The sequence below is a fragment of the Camelina sativa genome, chromosome 6 (genome assembly GCF_030686135.1).
Source record: "Camelina sativa cultivar CO46 ecotype springtype chromosome 6, ASM3068613v1".
Lineage (NCBI taxonomy): Eukaryota > Viridiplantae > Streptophyta > Magnoliopsida > Brassicales > Brassicaceae > Camelina > Camelina sativa.
This window is the reverse complement of record NC_141885.1, coordinates 5,894,250-5,916,097: the sequence shown is the minus strand read 5'-3', so window position 1 is coordinate 5,916,097 and position 21,848 is coordinate 5,894,250. Positions and strand designations below refer to the sequence as shown.

The 21,848-nt window shown below is 34.0% G+C and overlaps 1 protein-coding gene and 1 long non-coding RNA gene across 2 annotated transcripts; one reads left to right on the top strand and one right to left on the bottom strand.

The window, feature by feature from the left end:
* Positions 1-8,224: 8,224 nt before the first annotated feature.
* On the bottom strand, positions 8,225-12,185 carry LOC147942320 (uncharacterized). Its single transcript, XR_015560181.1, has 2 exons — positions 10,713-12,185; positions 8,225-9,736 (listed from the first exon to the last, which is right to left on the bottom strand). It is a non-coding gene; the product is annotated as an uncharacterized LOC147942320 (long non-coding RNA).
* Positions 12,186-17,843: 5,658 nt separating this feature from the next.
* LOC104790523 (transcription factor PRE5) lies at positions 17,844-18,928 on the top strand. The gene is made up of 2 exons (XM_010516300.3): positions 17,844-18,351; positions 18,627-18,928. The coding sequence occupies exons 1-2, from the start codon at positions 18,226-18,228 to the stop codon at positions 18,777-18,779; spliced, it is 279 nt and encodes a 92-aa protein (XP_010514602.1). The 5' UTR covers positions 17,844-18,225; the 3' UTR covers positions 18,780-18,928.
* The last annotated feature ends 2,920 nt before the right edge of the window (positions 18,929-21,848 follow it).

Genomic DNA, 21,848 nt, shown 5'->3' with positions numbered 1-21,848 from the left:
GTTACAACTTAGAACATACATCATTTGGAACAACATGATCCGTACGGTGCAAATTAAATATCTTTAACATATTGAATGATTAAAGATATGTTAAAAGTACATCCATTACTATCTTTGCATATTGAATGGTTTTTTCCTAAGTCAAGGTCTTAAAAGTTATCTTCTTCAAATTGACTCCTAGTTGGAGTCTTCTGACTTCTATACATATTTCATAAACGATGTGGTTATATGTAAAACATATTCCTACAAACTTTTTATTATTATTTTTTTTTTTCAGCAAACTTTCTTTTCTTATTATCAACAATATACATTGATTAAATTATGAAATTTGATTTTATTAGAAAGATAATTTGATTTTTTTTCTTCTCAAAAAGTGTATGTTATAAAGCTAAGGAAATAGTGTACACTATTATTGGCAATATGTACAAATTTGGTACTAATACTATAAATTTATGAAATTGACACATGAATTGTTGACCATCCTACTTATATTTAGTTTCACTAGATGGATTTATACATATCATTTTTATGACAATATACGTATACTAGCTGTATTATTTTATCCTAATTTAAAAATATGCATAGAGTATTGACAATATTTCTATTTTCTGATTAAATAAGAAACATTAATAAATAATATACTATTTCGTTTGTCAATATTGGATTGAAGAACCTCTGTCAATTATTGACTAATGATAAAAGAAATAGGAACCCAGAGTTAAATAAAGTATTACTCGTCTGTGTTAAGATTTTACATAAATTAAGAAAACATTATAATATATATATATATATATATATATATATATATCAATATAATAAAAGTTGAACGTTTCTCACCTAGTGTTGACACCTAAGCTTTTTAAACTCTTCTAAGCATGACATATCATTAAAAACTTAATCCAATCAAATTATAACAATTTATACAACTAAGTCTTATGTTCCAATAAAAATCAATCTCCTTTACATGTCACTTTTTCTCCCTCCTCCGGATCAAGGCCGTGCCGCCATGTCAATCCTTCTCAAATCGATGATTGAAGTTGAAGTGAAGAAGAATTCGATCAGAAGAACAGATCCAAAAACGTTTATATGAAAAATTCTTAGGGTGCGTTTAAGGTTATAAAGGATCTTGAAAAAATGGAGCTATAACGAATCCAGATGAAGGAAGGATGGTTGGAGAAATACATTTGATTCTATCTATACTTTCTGTGAGGATATCATATTTAGCAAAGTTAGTATTCGTTCCCACCATGTTTAGTATTTTGATTATTTGGTTGGCGACAATCAGTTGCATTTCTGATCTTAGACAAATATTTATCTGTAAATTAAAGTGTCAAAAACATTGAAAATGAAAGCTTTGAAAGATTTCTTAAAGATTCTTAGTTCTAAAAAGCTTAGTCGGACAATATGATATCTGGCAAGGTTAGATCAAGATACGATCTGTTCAAGGGATTTCTTAAGGTTATTTGATTATTGATTCCATGTCTCAGTGAGATAATATAAAGTTTATTGTTATTACTCTAAATATCCTGTTTTAAATGTAAGAAATTTAAATGGAATTTATTTTTAAATCTATTTGGAGATAGTATATTTTTATACATTTTTTTCAAGAAAACAAACAAATAAATGCTCTAAAAATCACATGAAGCTTGTATATGGAATTTCAGTATAAGGCGTTCACTTCATGTATTGTTTTTCAAAAATGAAAGGCATATATCTGTTTGATTTAGTTATAGTTTTAAACAATATGATTTATATTACAACTTATATGTATTATAAAAAATAAAGTTCTAAAGAAAACTCCGCGGCGTAGCGCGGGTGTCAACCTAGTATTATTTAATAAGTGTTTAATAAATTAATTTAGTAATTAATCATCAATATTATAAAAACAAGATACGTTTATTTTCAGGCTTGACATCTCAGCCTCAACTTTCAATCTGTTATTGACACATCAGTTAAAACTAAAATTATAATAAATAATACATATCAATTTTTCTTTGCCAGGTCACACAATTGTCTCTTCCTTAGAGCATCTCCAAGGTAGTTTTTTGCGTCTATCTCTTCCTCAGATTTATCTTCTTTGAATTTCAGAACCCCCATCTTCTCTCTTTCGTAAAACAATGGCGTCTATGGCTTCAACCACCAATTTCACCTAATCGTTGCTCTTTCCTTCATCCCATGATTTAGTCTCTCTTAAAAATTCCTACTTTAATCTCTTTCTCTCTCGATTTAGGTTTCAGTATATATATGTATGTTGTGTATTGGGGTTTCATCTGAATTTTGATTAATCTTTTGTAATTAGACTTTATATTTCGTATTTGTAATAGTTGAAAGTGTAATTTTGTATCTACAACTGTTTTTTTGGGATTTCAAATTCGATTTTGTTTTTTTCTATTTCAATTTCAGAAAATGTGAGCTTGAAATCGCAGAAAGGTAGTAGTGTAATTTTGTATCTACAAGTGTTTTTTGTTTTTTTTGGTTGCAAATGTGAAGAGGATTGTGGTAAGGCAATTAAAGACCATTTATCACATTGCAATCAAAATTTTATTTAAAATATTATAATTTTCAATATTTTTTTTATTCTACGTAAACCCATATCGGTTTTTACCATTGGAGATAATTAATAGTAAAGAGTCTTTTAACTTAAAAAGAAAAAAGTTTAATAATTAAAATAATATTGGGATATCATGAAAGTTTCTTTGCATTGGAGATGTTCTTAGTAACTCGAGTTGTTGTTCTTCTCATACCTTAAATTTATTATTATCCAAAGATTACAAACCAATAAAGGTTAATGAAAAGTCTAAGAAAAAAGAATAACTCGAAGTGTCTCATGAAGTCAAAATTGTTTCTTTTTTTGCGCATTTTCACTGAGGTTCCAACGACGATACGAAGTCCCGAAAAAAATTAAAAATAAATTTCTCTACATTCTCGTTTTTGGACTGTAATGTTGATGATTAATTTATCAAAAAAAAAAAAAAAAAAAAAAAAACAGGTGAAGAAAGTTGGTGTTCGATTTGATTTTAAAAACAATGGTGATTAACAATATTATGAATCATTTGACCGATTGGGAGCATAATACAAGGAACAATTGTCTTTCTTAATTAATTATGTGCCATTTATGCATAATGCTTTACAAATTCAAATGAACAAACGTTTTTCTTGTGATATGATAATTATTCGTTTATTTGCATTAGATTATTTTTTACAATTATAACTTGAAATTCTTGTAATAAGCTAATATGTACTAAAATGCACTTCAAATACATATTGTAAATGCATGAACATGAAGATTTATATGCCTATATTTCAAACTAAAAGTTTATTCATCATCTTTCTTAAAAGCTACTATTTAGTTAAATACATTTTATTTTTAAGAATTTGTTAAAAATATCTTTTTTGATATATTCCTTTTCAAAAATACCTCCTTTTGGCCATTTTTATTTTTGCCCTCCTTTAATTTTTAGTGACCATTTTACCCTTAGATGAAAAATATTTTATTCAAGAAAAAGAAAAACAAAATTTTCCCGCCAAAAGAATATCCGACATATTTTTCCGCCAAAAAACTTTCGAAAAAATTTCTTGCTAAACAAAAAATGATTTTCGTCTAAAAAATTTTGATATTAATTTTTGACAAAAAAATTTTCCCGCCATAAAAAAATTTACAAGGTGTTTTTTTAAAAAGGGACATAGAAAAGAGGATATTTTTGAAAATGCCACTTTATTTTTATATTTTTTCATCACTTATTGTAACACCCGCGAACCAAAACTTAGCGTTTTGGGGTGGGTGTCGATCGACACTAATGGTGGTGTCGGTCGACACCACTTATTCTGGTTCGACCAGATTGATTTAATTATTGATTTTGACCGGTTTGGTTTAGGGAAAACCATCTAACCGAGTTATTTACGGGAGAAAACGACCTAGGTCGTGGTTGTTTTGTCTCAAGCCGTTTTTGAGAAAAATACAGAGAGAAAAGGAGAGAAACTGTTCTTGAGGTTTTAGAGAGAGTTTAGCGTTTTGGGGTGGGTGTCGATCGACACTCATGGTGGTGTCGGTCGACACCACTTATTCTAGTTCGGCCAGATTGATTTAATTATTGATTTGGACTGGTTTGGTTTAGGGAAAACCATCTAACCGAGTTATTTAAGGGAGAAAACGACCTAGGTCGTGGTTGTTTTGTCTCAAGCCGTTTGTGAGAAAAATACAGAGATAAAAGGAGAGAAACTGTTCTTGAGGTTTTAGAGAGAGTTTACGAGTTTTGAAGGTGTTTTTGGAGAGATCTTGCTGGGAGAGTGAAGATCCAAGGCTCGGAACGTGGTGGGAAGGTTTTTGTGGTGGTAGCTTCATCTTTTGGGCTTAGATCTCTTTGTTGGCTAAGCTGAGTGCATGACCATGGCTTATCTAAGCTAAGATCTCTGTTTCTGTGATATTGTGTGTTGTTTGGTTGTTTGTTTTGGTTGTATGTGAGTTTTTCGTAGCTCCTGAGGCTTGGATTTGTTCCTGGGATTGTGTGGGACGAAAAGGAGCAGTTTGGAGGCGAGATTCGGAGGTTCTGCTCGAAGGAAATCACTGCTTGACAATGGTGTCGGTCGACACTAACACGAGGATGGCTCGAGAACTTAGCGAGTGTCGGTCGACACCATGTGGAGGTGTCGGTCGACACCGTTAGGGTTTCGGGGGGTGTCGAGCAGGTGTCGGTCGACACCCAAATGGTGTTGGTCGATACCAGATGTCCAGTGTCGGTCGACACCTTCTGGTATTGGTCGACACTCTTCCGACAGTAACCGGATCGTGTCGGGTCACTTGTTCATGTTCCTGGTTTGTTTTATTGTTGTTGTTTGTGGCATGAGAGATCTTATTGCTTGTGTGTATAGCCCAGTAGATGGGAGGATTGCCTCACTGAGTATTTATCAAATACTCATGCATCTCAATTTGTGTTTTGTGGGGCAGGTAAAGGCAAAGTGTGATCGTGGAATCAAGGCAATGAAGAGGAAGATGTTTTAGGGACTCGATTGGATGTTTTCTGGCCTTGCTAGGTTACTAAAGTTGGGTCATTAGAAACATTGCTAGGATTTCCGGTTTGGTGTTTCTTGTTGTTTGACATTGAAATGGTTAGGATTGGATATTGGTTATTCTATTATGGATTATTATTGGTTATTTAATTGGTATTGTTTTCCCGATGTTATTTTGTGACTGAGGTTAGGTGGCTAGTGGGTATGGGACCACTAGTCGTAGTTAATTATTATTATTATTTTTTTTATTAGAAAAACGGGTCAGGTCGTTTCAGTTTGGTATCAGAGCCCTTACGGTTCTAGGTTTGGGTTCACTAGGTTTCTGTTGTGATGTTTGGGATTCCATGTCTTGATTGATTATGTGAGTTAGTAAATTGTGTGTGGCAAGGAGTCCTTTAGGGATCGCATCCACAAAGACTCTAGATTCACACAATAGATTTAATAATCTTTTAATTATGCTAAACATAAATATTGCAATTAAATTGCAAAATAAAACAGAAAATAAAAGAGTTACAAAATTCGGAAGGATTAAACGCTAGGCCTAGGGAAATTCTCAGGAAATTAGATCAATAAATTAAGCATGCAAGATTCAACAATTAAGCACCGTTCTTGAACTCTAAACACACTTGTAAAATAAATCAGTTCTCACTGCAAATATTATCTATAATTTAAAACCCGAAAATCCAAATCTATTTGCAAAATTCAAGTTAAAAACCAGCAATAAAATCAAGTTTAGATAAGTTCACAAAATCACTAATTCAAATCTCTTTGCAAAAAGTATTGTTGCTCACCAATGGTTTTTGTCAGGAAAATCAATTAGATTCTCATATCAATCAATAATCCTAAGATCTAAATCCAGATGACTAATCAAAGATCTAGCATTAAGAACAACCTATGTTGAAGAACAAGAAAAATAATGAATCCAAACAATCAATTAATCTAATAATCCATGAAATCCCTAATGAGAAACCCTAAACCTAACAAGCAGATCTACTCAGACATAATTGTAAGTACACAAATCATGAATAAAATAGATAGCAATAAGAGATTAAAGAAGAAGAAAATGAATTCTGAATCTTCTCTGAAGGAGTTTTGATTCTTCTCTCCAAAAGCTCTCTAAATATCTCTTAGGGTTCTCTCTCAAAAGTTGCAGGGAAAATAAAGCTTAGGTCTAAACAATGAACTAGAAATCCTATTTATATTCCTAAAACACGTCCAGGGACTAATGATGCAAATATGGAAAACTTTGGGGCAGATTTGTAAAACTTCCAAAACATGTGATTCCTCGTCGGCTTGCACTGGTGTCGATCGACACTAAGGAGTGTCGGTCGACACTAAGGAGTGTCGGTCGACACTAAGGAGTGTCGGTCGACACTAAGGAGTGTCGGTCGACACTAAGGAGTGTCGGTCGACACTAAGGAGTGTCGGTCGACACTAAGGAGTGTCGGTCGACACTAAGGAGTGTCGGTCGAGACTCTCATCCTTCCTCGGTTCCAAGTTCTCTTCCTCGGCTCCAAAATCCATTTAATTGCTTCATTTTGCTCCTTTCATGCCAAAATCCTAAAAGACTCTAAAAGACTCCTTATATAATGGTTAAAAACCACAAAATCCTGATATATCAACTCTCCCAGACTTAGCATTTGCTTGTCCTCAAGCAAAACAGAAACTTAGACATGTGAAATAGGTTTGAAAACATAGAAACTCATTTTCATTTTAAGGTAATGACATGATCATTCAAACCTTAATCCATATGCTTAACAAATAAATCCAAATCGATAATAGAATTTTTATTTTGTAATTAAATAGTTACATTATATTGTCATAATGCTATTAAAGTCATAATTGTAATGTTATAAATTTTGCTTTTATTCAAAATTAAATTTGGAAAAATCTGATAAACACATAAATTTTAAATAGTAACAAAATATATTACAAAAGACCAATACTTATCACAAAGTAAGACAAAAGCAAAAAGGTTCAGTTCAAAATAACACAATTGTAACAACCTCTGACATCACTTTAATTTAATCTTGTCATTAGGCCAAGCAACCGTTGTACCTATAGCATCAGCAACAAACTCGATTTCAGAATTTGGTCTCAACACTTTAGCATCTCCAATCTTTGACACATCTATCAAAACTTTGCTAGCATTATGACCTAATGGGATGAACTGTACTCGATCATCTGGGTCAGTTGAACAAACACATCTCCTAAACCACTACAATCAAACAAGATACATTTCTCCCCCTCTAACAAAAGATTCGTCCTCGAATCTGCTAACACCGCTACTCTGCCGCAAAACTCATTCAACCACCGTCACAATTGTTCACACCATCCAACCTTCCGGTCTGCCGCAACCAAGACACCACTCGTCAATACCAATCTGACCCCACCGGTCAATATCATCCAGACCCAACCGGTCCACACCATCCCGGCCCTACTGGTCTGCACAACCCCCAACCCCACTGGTCCACACAATCCTGACCCCACCAATCAAACAAAATCCTGACCCCCATGGTCAACACAACCCCGACCCTACCGGTCAAAAGTCCTGACCCCACTGGTCAACACAATCTTGACCCCACCGGTCAAACAAAGTCTTGACCCCACTGGTCAACACTAAACCCAGCATTGAACCACCATCAACCCCGACATCCACATTCGGTCTCTATGCTTATTGACACGTTGTAGACATTATTTGCTCCCAACTCATCCACTCAGGTCAAAACCTTTGAGTTATACCGATCTCACTCTCAGACTACCGTCCTCGAGCCATACCTTCTCACTCTTGGTTCGTCACCCTCGAGATCTCGCTACGAGGGGAACCACCATCCCCTCCGGAGAACCACCATCTCCCAGGAGAACTACCATCTCCTATGCCGCTCTCAGGGCCCACCACCCTTCAAGCTATTAGTATACAAGGGAACCACCATCCCCTTAGGAGAACCACCGTCTCCTTATGAGTTGTTCAGGACCCACCGTCCCTAGAGCACACAAGCATTGACGTCTCCAAGAACTTTCTGACTAGAATCACCTTTCGTGATTCGCGTAAAACAACGCAGTGTCATACTAACCTTCATATACTTCTTTCCAAATACCACCATGACCACCACCCGGTCACACTGGAAAACCCTACCCTCAAGGTAGTTTCCATAGAAATTTCAAAAATAGCAAAGTTCTAATCCCATAAAAACTTTCTATTTTTTGAAACTTTCCATTTATGAAACTTTCCATTTATAGAAACCTTCTATTTATGGAAACTTTCCATTTATAGAATTCCCGAGCTTTCCTTTCCACATGACACACGAGTCAAAAATTCCATAAAAGAAATGCAACTTAAATAAACCTCAAGTGCAACAATCGTTCGTAATCCCAAAAAAAAATAGAAAAAAAAAAAAACAACGCAACCTACAAAAATAAAATAAAACAAACTCCGGATCTGCTACTCGGTCCTCCCTTCGCCATAGTAGAGTAAACTCACGGTGCTCCTCCTGTCTGTGTTCCCGGTTGTACCCCTGGTTGAGCTACCACCACCGCCAATAGCTGCAACTTAGGACATCAAGGTTTTACATGCCCCACCTCCCCACAGTGAAAGCACACTCGAAGATCGCTCTGTGTTCCATCTCTCTTGGGGCAGTTTGCCAGCTTGTGATCCTTGTTCCCGCATCCAAAGCATCCTCGACCGCCTTGGATCACCCTTGAAGTACTCTCCAATTTCCTCTTGTGACCCTGCTTTGGTTGAGTCTCACTCGTCTGAACCGCTGGACTGACCGTCACAACCTGTGCCCGGATGTCCTCCTCAATCTCAGCTGCGGTCTCAAACAACTCTGTCCTCGTAGCATAGCTCCGTCCTCTACAGTAAACCCTCAAGTCATCACTAAGGGCCCTCATAAAACTCCTTATCTAAGCCACGTCAGACTCCATCGTCCGACCACCATACATAAGAATCCGACTAAACTCTAAGTCGAGCTCCCGCACCGACCGAGTCCCCTGAGATAACTGTAAAAACTGCACCTCCAACCGGGTCAATGCCTCTCTAGGAAAATACTTACGGTTGAACTCCTCAACGACGTCAGCCCAAGACATCTCCCTCTGCACTCTCCTAGCAGCAACTGATCTCCACCACAACTGAGCATCACCAATCAAGTGGTGGACCCCTATGTCCACTCAAAACTCCTCAGGACATCTTAGAGCTGGAAGTTACGTTCCACTCTCGTCCTCCAAGCATCTGCAGCGGTAGGATCTGTACCACCTGAATATCACGCAGTATCAATGCCACGCATCTCCCTCAGCATGGACACATAACGGGAATGAAACCCTACATCCGCAGCCACTGGCTGCTGCACTTCCACCGCCACTGGCGGTACTGCTTGTGCATGTGTTGGTACCACACCCGGTATCCATGATAACAGCTGTGTCAACAAGCCCGCAAGATCAATGCCTCCCCCAGGGGCTCCACCTGCTGGGACACCCTAGCATCACCGGCCACTCTGGCACCGACACCGCCCACACCAACCCCCTCAGCGCCTACGGTCCTATAGGTACCTTCACCGGCCACACTCATGGACCCTTCCTAGAAGCCATGCGACCTGCTAACACCCTCAGCTGTCACACTATGATCCACATTATCACTAATCGATGGGCCTCCGCCCCTACCACGACCACGTCCGCGTCCGCATCCACGACCACGTCCGCGTCCACGACCAGCAGCAGCACCACCTTTAGCCATCTACATTACCCAGAACAGAAGGCTAAGCACACAATTCAAAACCGTACATAAAGCACACACGCATCTTACCGTGGAATCTCATTGAAGGCTCGAAGAGGATGATGCTAGGACTCCATACAACAAACAAATTGACTAACTACTCATAATCAATTTCATCACCCAACATCAAGCATCAACCAACATAGAGATCAATTCAACCAATTAAATCCCTAAACAACTCTAAAACATCCACATAACCATCCTAGAACCGTATAGGCTCTGATACCAAAATTGAAACAACCCGTTTTTTTAATAATAAATACAAAATATAATTAAGCATCTCATACTACTAAATTAAACCAACCCAATCCATAACTCATCATTAAACCAGCAATAGACATTATGCACAGCGAAAACATACAAACAATACCAAACCGATATATCATCAATACAATAATGTTCCTAACCATTCTATCCAACAACCTAACATGACTCTAACCAAGGTTCCAACAACATAACCATACATAACCAACATCACACAAACGAGACCCTAGATCATCCTCCTCCTAATTGCCTTGATTCCACGATCACACTTTGCCTTTACTTGCACCGCAAACACAAATTGAGATGCATGAGTATTTAATAAACACCTAGTGAGGCAATCCTCCCATCTACTGGTCTATACACACAAGCAACTGAGATACAAATGTTTAACAAACAATAAACAACACAACAAACAAGGGAAACCACGCATCAGACAAGTTGGTGTCGATCGACACTGGCTCCAACATGGTGTCGACCGACACCAACTTGGTGTTGATCGACACCGACCCTGCAACACGATCCGCACAGAGTCGAAAGTCGTAGAATCGCTCGCCAAAACCTCCAAAACATCCGAAACTCATCCCACAAAGACACAAGAATACAACACAAACAACAACAAGACAAGTGAAACAAAGGATTCTCAGGCTTAGATCAGCCATGGTCATGCACTCACCTCTATTGCAGGAAGATACTGTCCAAAACTGACGAATCCAACATTCTATAATGTTTCTCCTTCGCTCCTAGCACAAGATCTCCACTCCTCAGAGACAGATCTCACCAAACAAGCCTTGAATCTCCAAAATCCCCAAGAACACTCTCTCTTCTCTCTTTTCTTTCTAACTTTTCTCTGTAGCGGTAAAAGTGTTAATCCCCAAAACCCTCAGGTCGATATCTCCGTTATAACCTCGGTTTGGGATCCACTTAAACCAAACTATGCCAAAACGACGATTTAAAACGATTTCATCAAACCATAAATTGTTGGTGTCGACCGACACCCACCCCAAAATCCAATAATTTGTTCGCGGATGTTACAGTTTGTGGCTTGGTTTGGCTACTGTGAGTGCCATGGACGATTTTGTGGCTTGTGGAGGTCGTGATCTGTCACTGGAGTCGACGAGAATTGATGCTAGGGTATCAGGGTCGATCGACACCATGAGGATGTCGATCTCCATCCAGTTGTGGAATTTTGTGATGTACTGATGAGGGTGTCAGTCGATAATGAAGGTCTAAACACAATAGTAAAATAAATCAGTTCTCAGTGTGAATATTATCTAAATTCATAAATCAGAAAATCAAATCTCTTTGAAAATTCGAATAATCAAATCAGCATTATAGTTTAAGTTTAGTTTGTTTACAAAATTGCAAGATCAAATCTCTTTGTAAAAATCAATTTTGTTATCATAGGTTTTTGTCAAGAAATCAATCAGGCTCTCGTATAAATCGATTATCCTAAGGTATTAATTCTATGTCATCAATCAAGAATCAAACAGTAAAAACAACCAAAGATGAAGAATCCAGAAAAAATGGCTGATCTAATAAACCATAAAATCCTTAATGAAAATAAAACCGACTCGGAAGTCAGTTTATTTGGGTCGGTTTAGGGAATTTAAATCTATTCCAAAAATAAAACCAACTTTTTCTATCTTGGTTTAAATAAACCAAAAATCTACCAAAATAAATATTATGGGCTTAAAATAACTAATTTACATCTAATTGCAAGATCAATGAACCTAATTAACATTTTGGGTCGAATTACATTCTCAAACCCACAAAAAATTAGGGTTTACACAAATACAATACAACTGAAGATCGATCGATTTTGCCGTTGCTGCTACTTCTGAGAGATCCGCTAAGAGTGTTGCCATCAACGCTATAGATCTTTTGATAAGCTTCTCCGTTACGTCGGTGATAAAAACTCCACTAATCCTATGACGGATCTACTCTCGCTGTCGTTACTCTCTTCCAAAGCACTAGATCTATCAACATAACAAATCACAAAATATTAAAAGACTTTGATTTCAACAAGGAGGAACTACTTATGGGGCACCACCTCAACGAGAGAGAGAAAGAGAGAGAGGATGAGAAGAAGATAATAAACAAAGTGGAGAAAAAGGGCGAAGGAGAAAGAGAGGAGATTGTTTCCCACGAGAGAAGAATAATTATTTTAGGGTTTTGTATATTTATATGATGTCTCCTTAAACCGAAAAAACCGATCGGTTTTGGTGTTCCAAACCGAGAAAACCGAAGACCGAATTCAATTGAAAACTCCATTGATCAGTTTACAACCGAAAACCGAAATCGTCGGTTTGTTCGGTTCGGTTTAAATGGTTTCTACTGATTGCCCAGGACTACATTAAATTGATAAATAACCGGATACAGATATCCGATCCAAAAATTATTCAATATCCGGATCCGGCTCCCTTCAGCCGGATATCCAATTTTTCGGATTGGATATCGGATTTGGATCCAGATATCCGCGGATACCGGATATTATTCCTAGGCCAGAGAGAGTGAGAGACATGAGAGAGGGTGTGAGAGATGTATGACCCATTTGTGAGAGAGAGAGAGTGGGAATATGAGTCACTGTAGCATTTTTTTTTTTTAAAAACACCTCAAATCTAGTTATTCAAATATTTGATAATACAAATTTTGTTTTTTAATTTTTTTTCATATACAAAAATTCTATGTTTTTTTCTTTATAATTTGATATATATATATTATTTTATTTATTTGAAATATATTTTTTACCGAAAGTGGTATATGCAATGGTTATGTACAGATGTTTGTACAAATAATAGTCTGTACACGTAATAATGTGTAAAGATGTCTGTACAAATAATAGCCTGTACAGATAATAGTCTATATAGATAATAGTCTGTACATATATCTGTACAGATAATAGTCTGTACAGATGTAATTTGTATAAAACTGTTGCGGTATAGACATATGTACAAACATATGAGAGTCTAAGAATTAATCAATTTCATTAACACACTTAATAATGTGTACAGACTTACATTACAATGTATATAGACATATGTACACATTGTAATTGTATATAGACATCTGTACACATTGTAAGTTTGTACGGATACATAATTTGTAAAAATATTTAATATTATTAAATAAAATCATCAAAGAAAATGCATATCAAATTATAAAGAAAGAAATTTAAACATTTTGTATCTAAAAAAAATTTCGAAAAAAAAATTAATTTAATCAAGTGTTTAAGTAACTAAACATAAATGGTATATTAAAAAAAAAAACTACAGTCTCACACGTTGCTACAGTAAGAGACCACCTATTTCTATAATTATGAATAGGAAACGTACTAAATTCCTTATTAAGTTCCAAAAATGTACTAAAAATCTAATTATCTCAAAAAATAAAAGACATCCCATGCTCTAACATTTGCTACGCTTAAACTAGTCAAACATTATGTCTTGATCTAGTTTAGCGATTGCCAATTTATACTATCATAAAACACTTTTCATTTGGCATTGGTAAAACTGTTAAAGGCAGCAGAAGTAGGAGTTATAAAAATAATTAATTGCTAAATTGACCAATCAGTATTTTTGTTGTGACTAAAGCAAAGGTAGGTGAAAGTGTGCTTAAACATCATTAAGTATTTTGTCGGGGCATAATTTCATTTCTTTGAACGAACTTTTTTTAGTTATTGCAAATATATTATACAGTATTCTACTTATAATAAATTGGAGACGTATAGATGACTCGTTAAAATCACTATTATAGCATGCTGTTTTGTTTATTATTACGCATTTTAGTAACATCGTAAAGCTTAAACCACGTTGATTCCGCAGCATAAACCGATGTATAATTTTTTTTACTAACCAAATGAAAAGATACTAAAATAGTTGCACTAGGAGATTCAATTATTGCATAAGGCTGCTTTTCTTATTATGTATAAATAAACTTAAATTTGAATAATCCTATTTTTTTACGTTATGTTTGAACGGACCAAAATTGATAGGAAAAAAATCATCGTTGGACATAAAAACATCGTGGAGCCTAAGAGGCCTAACATTTAGTACGTGAAACCCACATGGACTAACATGTTGCATCTCCCTTAGCTATTAAGTTAGAATAACTATATTTTCATGTATAAACAGACACATATACGCATAATGTCTGCATTGTTTTTTAAATGAATAGAGTTTTTGGTTAGATTTTTTTTTTGTTTCTCACTGAAATTTAAAATCTTATTAAGAAGAAAAGATGGAGTCAGCACAAGTTTGGCTGTATCAATCAAATCTAAGAGTTATAATTGCAAAATTTGTCCAAACAAATCCAAGTTTGAAGGGAAAAAGGCAGAGTCAAAACATAGTGATTAGCTTCTTTTCAGATTTAGGAAACGAAGTTTCTCAAACAAGGGCTCTTGACTTTGATATATGAGGTGTATTTTTATGGTCAGTAGTTCTCCAAATTCGTTATAAATGCATGCTATATATAACCTCAAATCTTATATGAGACACTAGCTCAACAATTACAATATCATTTTTGGTATGCAAGGCATGCTTTGTTGTATTAAACAATCATCAGAGAACTAATTTTAATAAATTTAAATCCGCAGATATAGATCGTTATAGGACATTGACTTTACTCTTCCATAACCACCAAAAATCGATAGCAACAACTGATTGTAAATTTCAAAAAAAAAAAAAAAGTTTCCCAGCTATAATTATACAACAAGTCAAGATGGCTATATGGCTTATTTAATTGAAAGGTTTTTTTTTTCTTTGTAAAAGCTATGAGTTTAAACTCACATTGCAAATACACTAAATTATCAAAATTATTTTCAGAAATATAATAATTATAGTCAAGGTTTACAGATTCACCTGAAACAAAGACAATAACAATAATATATTCAAACGAACGTGATGAATAAAACGTATAAGTTTTTAAAATTCTATGCAGTGTAATTACTCTTTAAATTACGTACGAATTGTTAAACGATGCTCTTATAACTACGTATGAATGGTTAAATGAAATTGTAACTTGTAATGGAAATTAAAAAAAAAAAAACTTGTAATGGAAAATTCTGTCTTAAGTACTTTTCTCAACCTAGCTATAAGCCATAAAACTAAGAAGCAAGGAATAGTGCGCGTATTGTCCTTTTTTCCCGAACGTCTTATTTGTCTACTTTCAAATAAAACAACAAAAGACATTTGACTGTTTACGTTCCGGTCACTCAAAATGTTATACATTGTTTTTGTTAACTATATATACCTAATATCATAGATTCATAGTAATTATGGTTATCATTCAACTTTTTTTTGATAACCATGAAGTACTTCAGACCTAGACTCTTATTTCTCTTTGGGAATAGCCTTTCTTTCAAGTGGACTTGAACCTACTTGTTCGTGTTTGACTCATTAACCATTATGTATTCGTTCCGTGAAATTCTGCTATCATATTTTAGCTCCTTAGACTAACATTGTCTTCCTTGTATTTTCATTATTCTAGTCACCAATGTAAAAAATAATAATTCCCCAAGTTCAATGATCAATAATACGTACAGTACAGTTAGACTACAACTAATTGTTTTTCTTACTTAATTGAAATGTGTTAAATACCTTTTCATTCAAACAGAAGAACTATATAAAACAACCATGTTATTACAAAAATAATCGATGTGATGTGAAGCTTAGGCAAACAAAGCTTTAACAATCACATACTTTAGTTGTCCCCATAATTAAAAAACTAGATATAAAATAATTCGTATGAACATCTTGATTGATATGTTTTTTTTTTCCTTTTTATTTAAATCGGATAATATGTGTGAATCGTATAAAATAAACGAATTAATATATTCCCCTCCCTCTACTGTTTTAAATTTCTAAATCATAACTAAGAAAAGAAAATAGAATATACAATCTTAAACTGTACTAATAGCGATTAATAATTACGAAATTTCTCCTTAGGTTTTACCTTTTTAATTAGTAATTCTGGTAGAGATTTTCCTATCAGCTTGGAAGTTGGAGGAGAAGACATCGTTCAGTTAGCTATTATTTTATTTGTTAGTTGTTAAAACGTCAAACAAGACTACTAATTAATTACTAGACTTTTCATAATTTATTGACCCCTTTCTATGTCATGCAAACAATGTACATAAATAAAGGACGTAATTAAGTACCTTTGTGTGTCCCCGTGATAATCATGATTTAGAATCTAAAGTAGCATAATAATCTGAGATCTCTTAAGCAACCACATGGGACATGCATGACGTTTAACATCGAGTATACTAAATCTCAAGCTTCCGAAACATAGGAGTTAACTTCGGAAGCAGACGAACTTATCATGACTACTTTTTTGGGTAATCGATTGCATGACTCAAACAAGTCGTCCATGCTGTTTATATTTATAATTCTTTTTTAAAACCCAATTTTTCACAATTTGTTATATCAGTTTTTTCTTATTATTTTAATTTCAAAAAGTTAATGAATAAAAATATATACTTCTTCCGTTTCAAAATATAAGATGTTTTGAGTGAAAGCACGCAGATTAAGAAATAACCACTTTAAAAAAGTTCAACCAATCATAAACAAGACTGCATAAAATAAATAATAAAAAAATAGAAAAGTAATCTAAAAGTTACTTAAAAAGTTGAAAACATCTTATATTATGAAACAAAAAAAAACCTCTAAAATATTCTATATTATGAAAGAGAGGGAGTATAATCTAATCACTCATTTCCTATTTTAAGTTCTATGTAGAAAAACATTGATGTAAAAAAAAGATGGATGTGGTTCACCAATGTAGTATTAGTAGAGTTTAAACTCATCACTCGACCAACCTAAACTCAAACTGCGGTTCATATTTTTCCAATTCATATAAACACATTTTCAGGTATTGACACAGATTATGGGTAAAGTTTCAGAACTCACGATTTAACAGAAAAAATAATAGTAATAATTAAACATTCTCTTGCAGTCCTTCTACTGTCTCCAACAATGTGTTGTAAATTTTTAAGCGACCACACTGATTCAACTAGACCAACTCATCGAAATGGATCATACATGACATAAAGTTAGGTTTGCAATCTTAAATGGATCGAGGATTGCTAGGTTGAGTTTTTAATTTTGTAATTAAGATGATCGATCAACTTCAAATTTCCTGGATCAATTGTAGATCTTTCTATCAATCGAAAGTGGGATAAAATCGTAAATAGTAATGAAATGAGAATAGAAAGTCAATGTCATCACATGGTATTGCCTTTTAGTGACATGCACATAAAGGGCCACATTGTTAGCTCAACATGGAACACATCTCTTAAATCCCACTTCAACTTCAGCACCAGCTTTGGGAACATTCAGCTTTTTACATCTATCCTCCGTTACAAAATCCAAAACCATCGTCTATTATTCAGCATAACTATATTATATACAATAGTTTGAATTATTAATATTGTACTAGTTTTTAAAATTATTGTCGTTGGTAACATATTATCCTATAAATAAATTTAACTACGTAAAAAATTATATGATTGTATTGCATGAACTAGTATTATAGTGTAAACCCAAAATTTGGTTTAAATATATATATATTTTGAAATGGCCAAATATGTGTCTTTAGTAAAAAGTTGGATATTACTTATCTTTTTTTTTTTTTTTTTTTTTTGACAAACGGATATTACTTATCTTTAATAATAGAAAAATTCACTGAGAACTCTAACATAAATTTCACGTCTAGGGTGACTATATTCTTTAAACGGTTTTGGGAAGAGGTGATCAAATATTCAAATCTCTTTCTCTTCCATTACATCATTGTCTAGGTTTATTGCTCTGTTCTCTCTCTTTCCTGTGGTCCTTGACCTCTTTAAATTCTCTCTTATCACTTTCTCATTTTCTTTATATCTCTAACTGTCTCTATAATCCGAAACACTTTCTTACAAATTTCTCTCTTCCTTGCTCTTCCTTTTCTTCTTTCACACCTATTCAACACAATATACAACTATTGTGGAGTTAACACAAATCCTTTATATATAGCTTCCTCCACTTTCCTTTATAGCTCTCTTCTTAGTACAACCCTTCTCTCTCTCTCTCTCTATATATATATCTTCTCTAGAATCCAATCTAGAAAATTAGAGAGATAAAGCACACAACTTAAAGGTCATTTTCTTGGGGCATTGTAGTGTTACAAACTAAACAAAACGAAGAAACAAGAAAATGTCAAACAGAAGATCAAGACAATCTTCGAGAGCTTCCAGGATCTCTGATGACCAGATGATCGACCTCGTTGGCAAGCTCCGTCAGTTTTTACCGGAGATTCGTGAACGGCGTCGTTCCGAAAAGGTATATATTCCCATTTAACCTCTTCACATATAAAAAACAGAAAAAAGGAAAACAAAAAATGGGAGAAGACATATAAATCAATCAAAAGAAACCAAAAAAAAGTCTGAACTTTTGATTCCTGACAACATTTTTTGGTTTCCATTTTGACCAAATAAAAACGTCTATAAAGTCATGTCTTGTGATGTCCGTACATGTATTATTCATACTTTGACTCCTAATGATGTTTGTTGAAAATGTGCAATCCTAGCTAACGCTATTATTTGTGCTCGAAACAGGTGTCAGCATCGAAGGTACTGCAAGAGACATGCAACTACATAAGAAACTTGCATAGAGAGGTTGACAATCTCAGTGACCGTTTGTCGCAGCTTCTCGACTCAGTTGATGAAGATAGCCCTGAAGCTGCCGTGATTAGAAGCTTACTCATGTAACCTTCCATTATATTATTTATCATGATTATAACTTCATAATATTATATATTTATTAATTTTATCTATATATATGTAATGTAATATCTTGATCGTCCTTATCAAGGGACGTGTTTTAGCTCTTTATGAACTTCCGAATTTTTGTTCCAGCAGTTACATTAATTTCATAGTCAGTAGTATCCTAAATTTGTGATATTTATTGAATAAAATAATGGAAAGATCGAGAAAAATGCAGGATAAATATGATACTTTATCCATTTCTTATAAAAATAGGTTTAAAATTATTAATTGTTGGGTAAGCAACCGGCTCATATTTATTGCGTTTCTATAAATGACGATGACGTTGACGAAGTAACGTGAGGTATCTACATTTAACGATGATAGTTAAATGTGTGAAAAGCTATTGAGCATGAGTGTGTGTATATGAATGTCCGACAAATCTTTTTGGAAATTTTTGGCGTATGGGCTGCCACGTAACTTCGTTTGAAATGTCCCATGAAGACCTTTTACTTTGAAGAGAGATTCGTAATTTTCTAGAAAACATTTTGGAGGGAATTAAATGATGGTCCGCCAGTTTCTATTCGATGTTATTATTTTTCATATATAGTTTCTTTAACTGAGAAAAATGCATCTGAAAAGTTGATAGATACTTCATTCTACTAAAAAAAAGGTTTAAGGCTTTAAGCGATCTCTTTAGTGGCGTGTCGGCGCTATACATACTCATGCATTTCACTTTAATTCTAGGGCAAATGTCATGAAAACCCACTTTTTCCTAAAGTATTATCACAAAAACCCAATTTCCACTCATGGTATACTTTCCCAAATTTTTTGCTTATGTGGCCATTTTCCTTTTACATTTTTGCCCTTACTAACAACTTACCCCTCTTTCTCTCCTTCTTTTCTCTCTTTTTCTCTTCTTTTTTGTTGTTAACACTTTAACAAAGTAAAATATATTTATTTGTTATCATAAAACAAATTTTCTATTTATTTATATAAAATATGTTATGATTATATATTTTCTACATTTTAAAATACATATTGCTATATTTTTTATGAATTTTTAGATAATACAGTATCCATCAGTCGTTGAACATTTGTTCAATTATAAGTGGATAATCAATTGCAGTATTGTTAATAGATAGTTACTTGTGTTTATTCATACAAAATATACATACATAAATTTGGTTACATCTTTATCCATAGCATATTATCCATAACACAACATAGACCAAATAAGTACAAAACCCTTTAATTCTAAATTTTAAATCCTAGAACATAAACCCTTGAACCTAAAACCAAAACTATTCACTTTAAAAAAAAACAAAGTTTAGTGGATAGAAAAACTGTGGATAGGTCTCCATAGATTTACAAAGCATATCTAGACATTAAGCTGAAGAATAGCAGTTGAATGGTGGCTATGGATGTGATCATGTGGATATTTTTTTGTGGATACCAATGTAGACAGACCAAAGAATCATCATACAACATCCACACAATTAAATCCATAGACACCATGAGCTCCTTGCTTCATATTTTGTGTTGGTCCAGAAACATATACACTCATAAGTGGTTAATAAACAAAATAAAAATTAACAACATTGATTTATTTAGAACATTGAATATCAATCATGTGGATTAGTAGTTATGGATACTTATCTTATAATATCTTGCTCATTCTTTACATGAGCAGAAATTTGTCCAAGATAAATTAGCCACATAGATTTCTTTTAGCTAAATGTTTTTGTACTATTTTTCAGCTAGAAGGATTTCTTTTAGGGTTTAGGGTTTAGGGTTGAGGGTTTAGGGTTTAGGGTTTATGGTTTTAGGGTTTAGGGTTTAGGGTTTAGGGTTTAGGGTTTAGGGTTTAGGGTTTAGGGTTCAGGGTTTAGGGTTTAGGGTTTAGGGTTTAGGGTTTTGGGTTTTGGGTTTATACCCTAAATATTAAATCCTAACACCACATAGACACTAAATCCATAAAAGCCCAAAAACGTAAACCTTATACCCTAAATCTTAAATCCTAAACCCTAAACCATACACCTTGAACCCTAAATCCTAAACCATGAATTAAAAATATAGACACATCATCCACATACCTAAACCTAAACTTTTAACCTTAACCCCTAAATCCTACACCTTGAACCTTAGACAATACAACTTGAACTCAAAACATAGACATTGAATCTATATACCATCTAAAGTCTAAACCCTAAACTATGGTGATGTTTGAACATGCAACAAACTTGTCAATAAATTTCATCTGGATTGCTTGTCCACGTGGTCAGAGTTTGGTGGATAGGCTTAGAGATTAATAATGACCATGTTTGTTGTGTAGTATGCTTCTAGTGACACTTCTAAGTTCTAATATCTCTAATTCTAGCTTAAAAATAGTACAAAAACATTTGGCTAAAAGACATCTAAGTGGCTAAACTATAGTGATGTTTGAACATGCAACAAACTTGTCAACAAATTTCATCTGGATTGCTTGTCCACGTGGTCAGAATTTGGTGGATAGGCTTTGAGATTAATAATGACCATGTTTATTGTGTAGTATGCTTCTAGTGACACTTATAAGTTCTAATATACCTACTTCTAGCTGAAAAATAGTACAAAAACATTTAGCTAAAAGAAATCTATGTGGCTAATTTATCTTGGACAAATTTCTGCTCATGTAAAGAATGAGCAAGATATTATAAGATAAGTATCCATAACTACTAATCCACATGATTGATATTCAATGTTCTAAATAAATCAATGTTGTTAATTTTTATTTTGTTTATTAACCACTTATGAGTGTATATGTTTCTGGACCAACAAAAAATATGAAGCAAGGAGCTCATGGTGTCTATGGATTTAATTGTGTGGATGTTGTATGATTATTCTTTGGTCTGTCTACATTGATATCCACAAAAAAATATCCACATGATCACATCCATAGCCACCATTCAACTGCTATTCTTCAGCTTAATGTCTAGATATGCTTTGTAAATCCATGGAGACCTATCCACAGTTTTTCTATCCACTAAACTTTGTTTTTTTTTTTTTTTAAAAGTGAATAGTTTTGGTTTTAGGTTC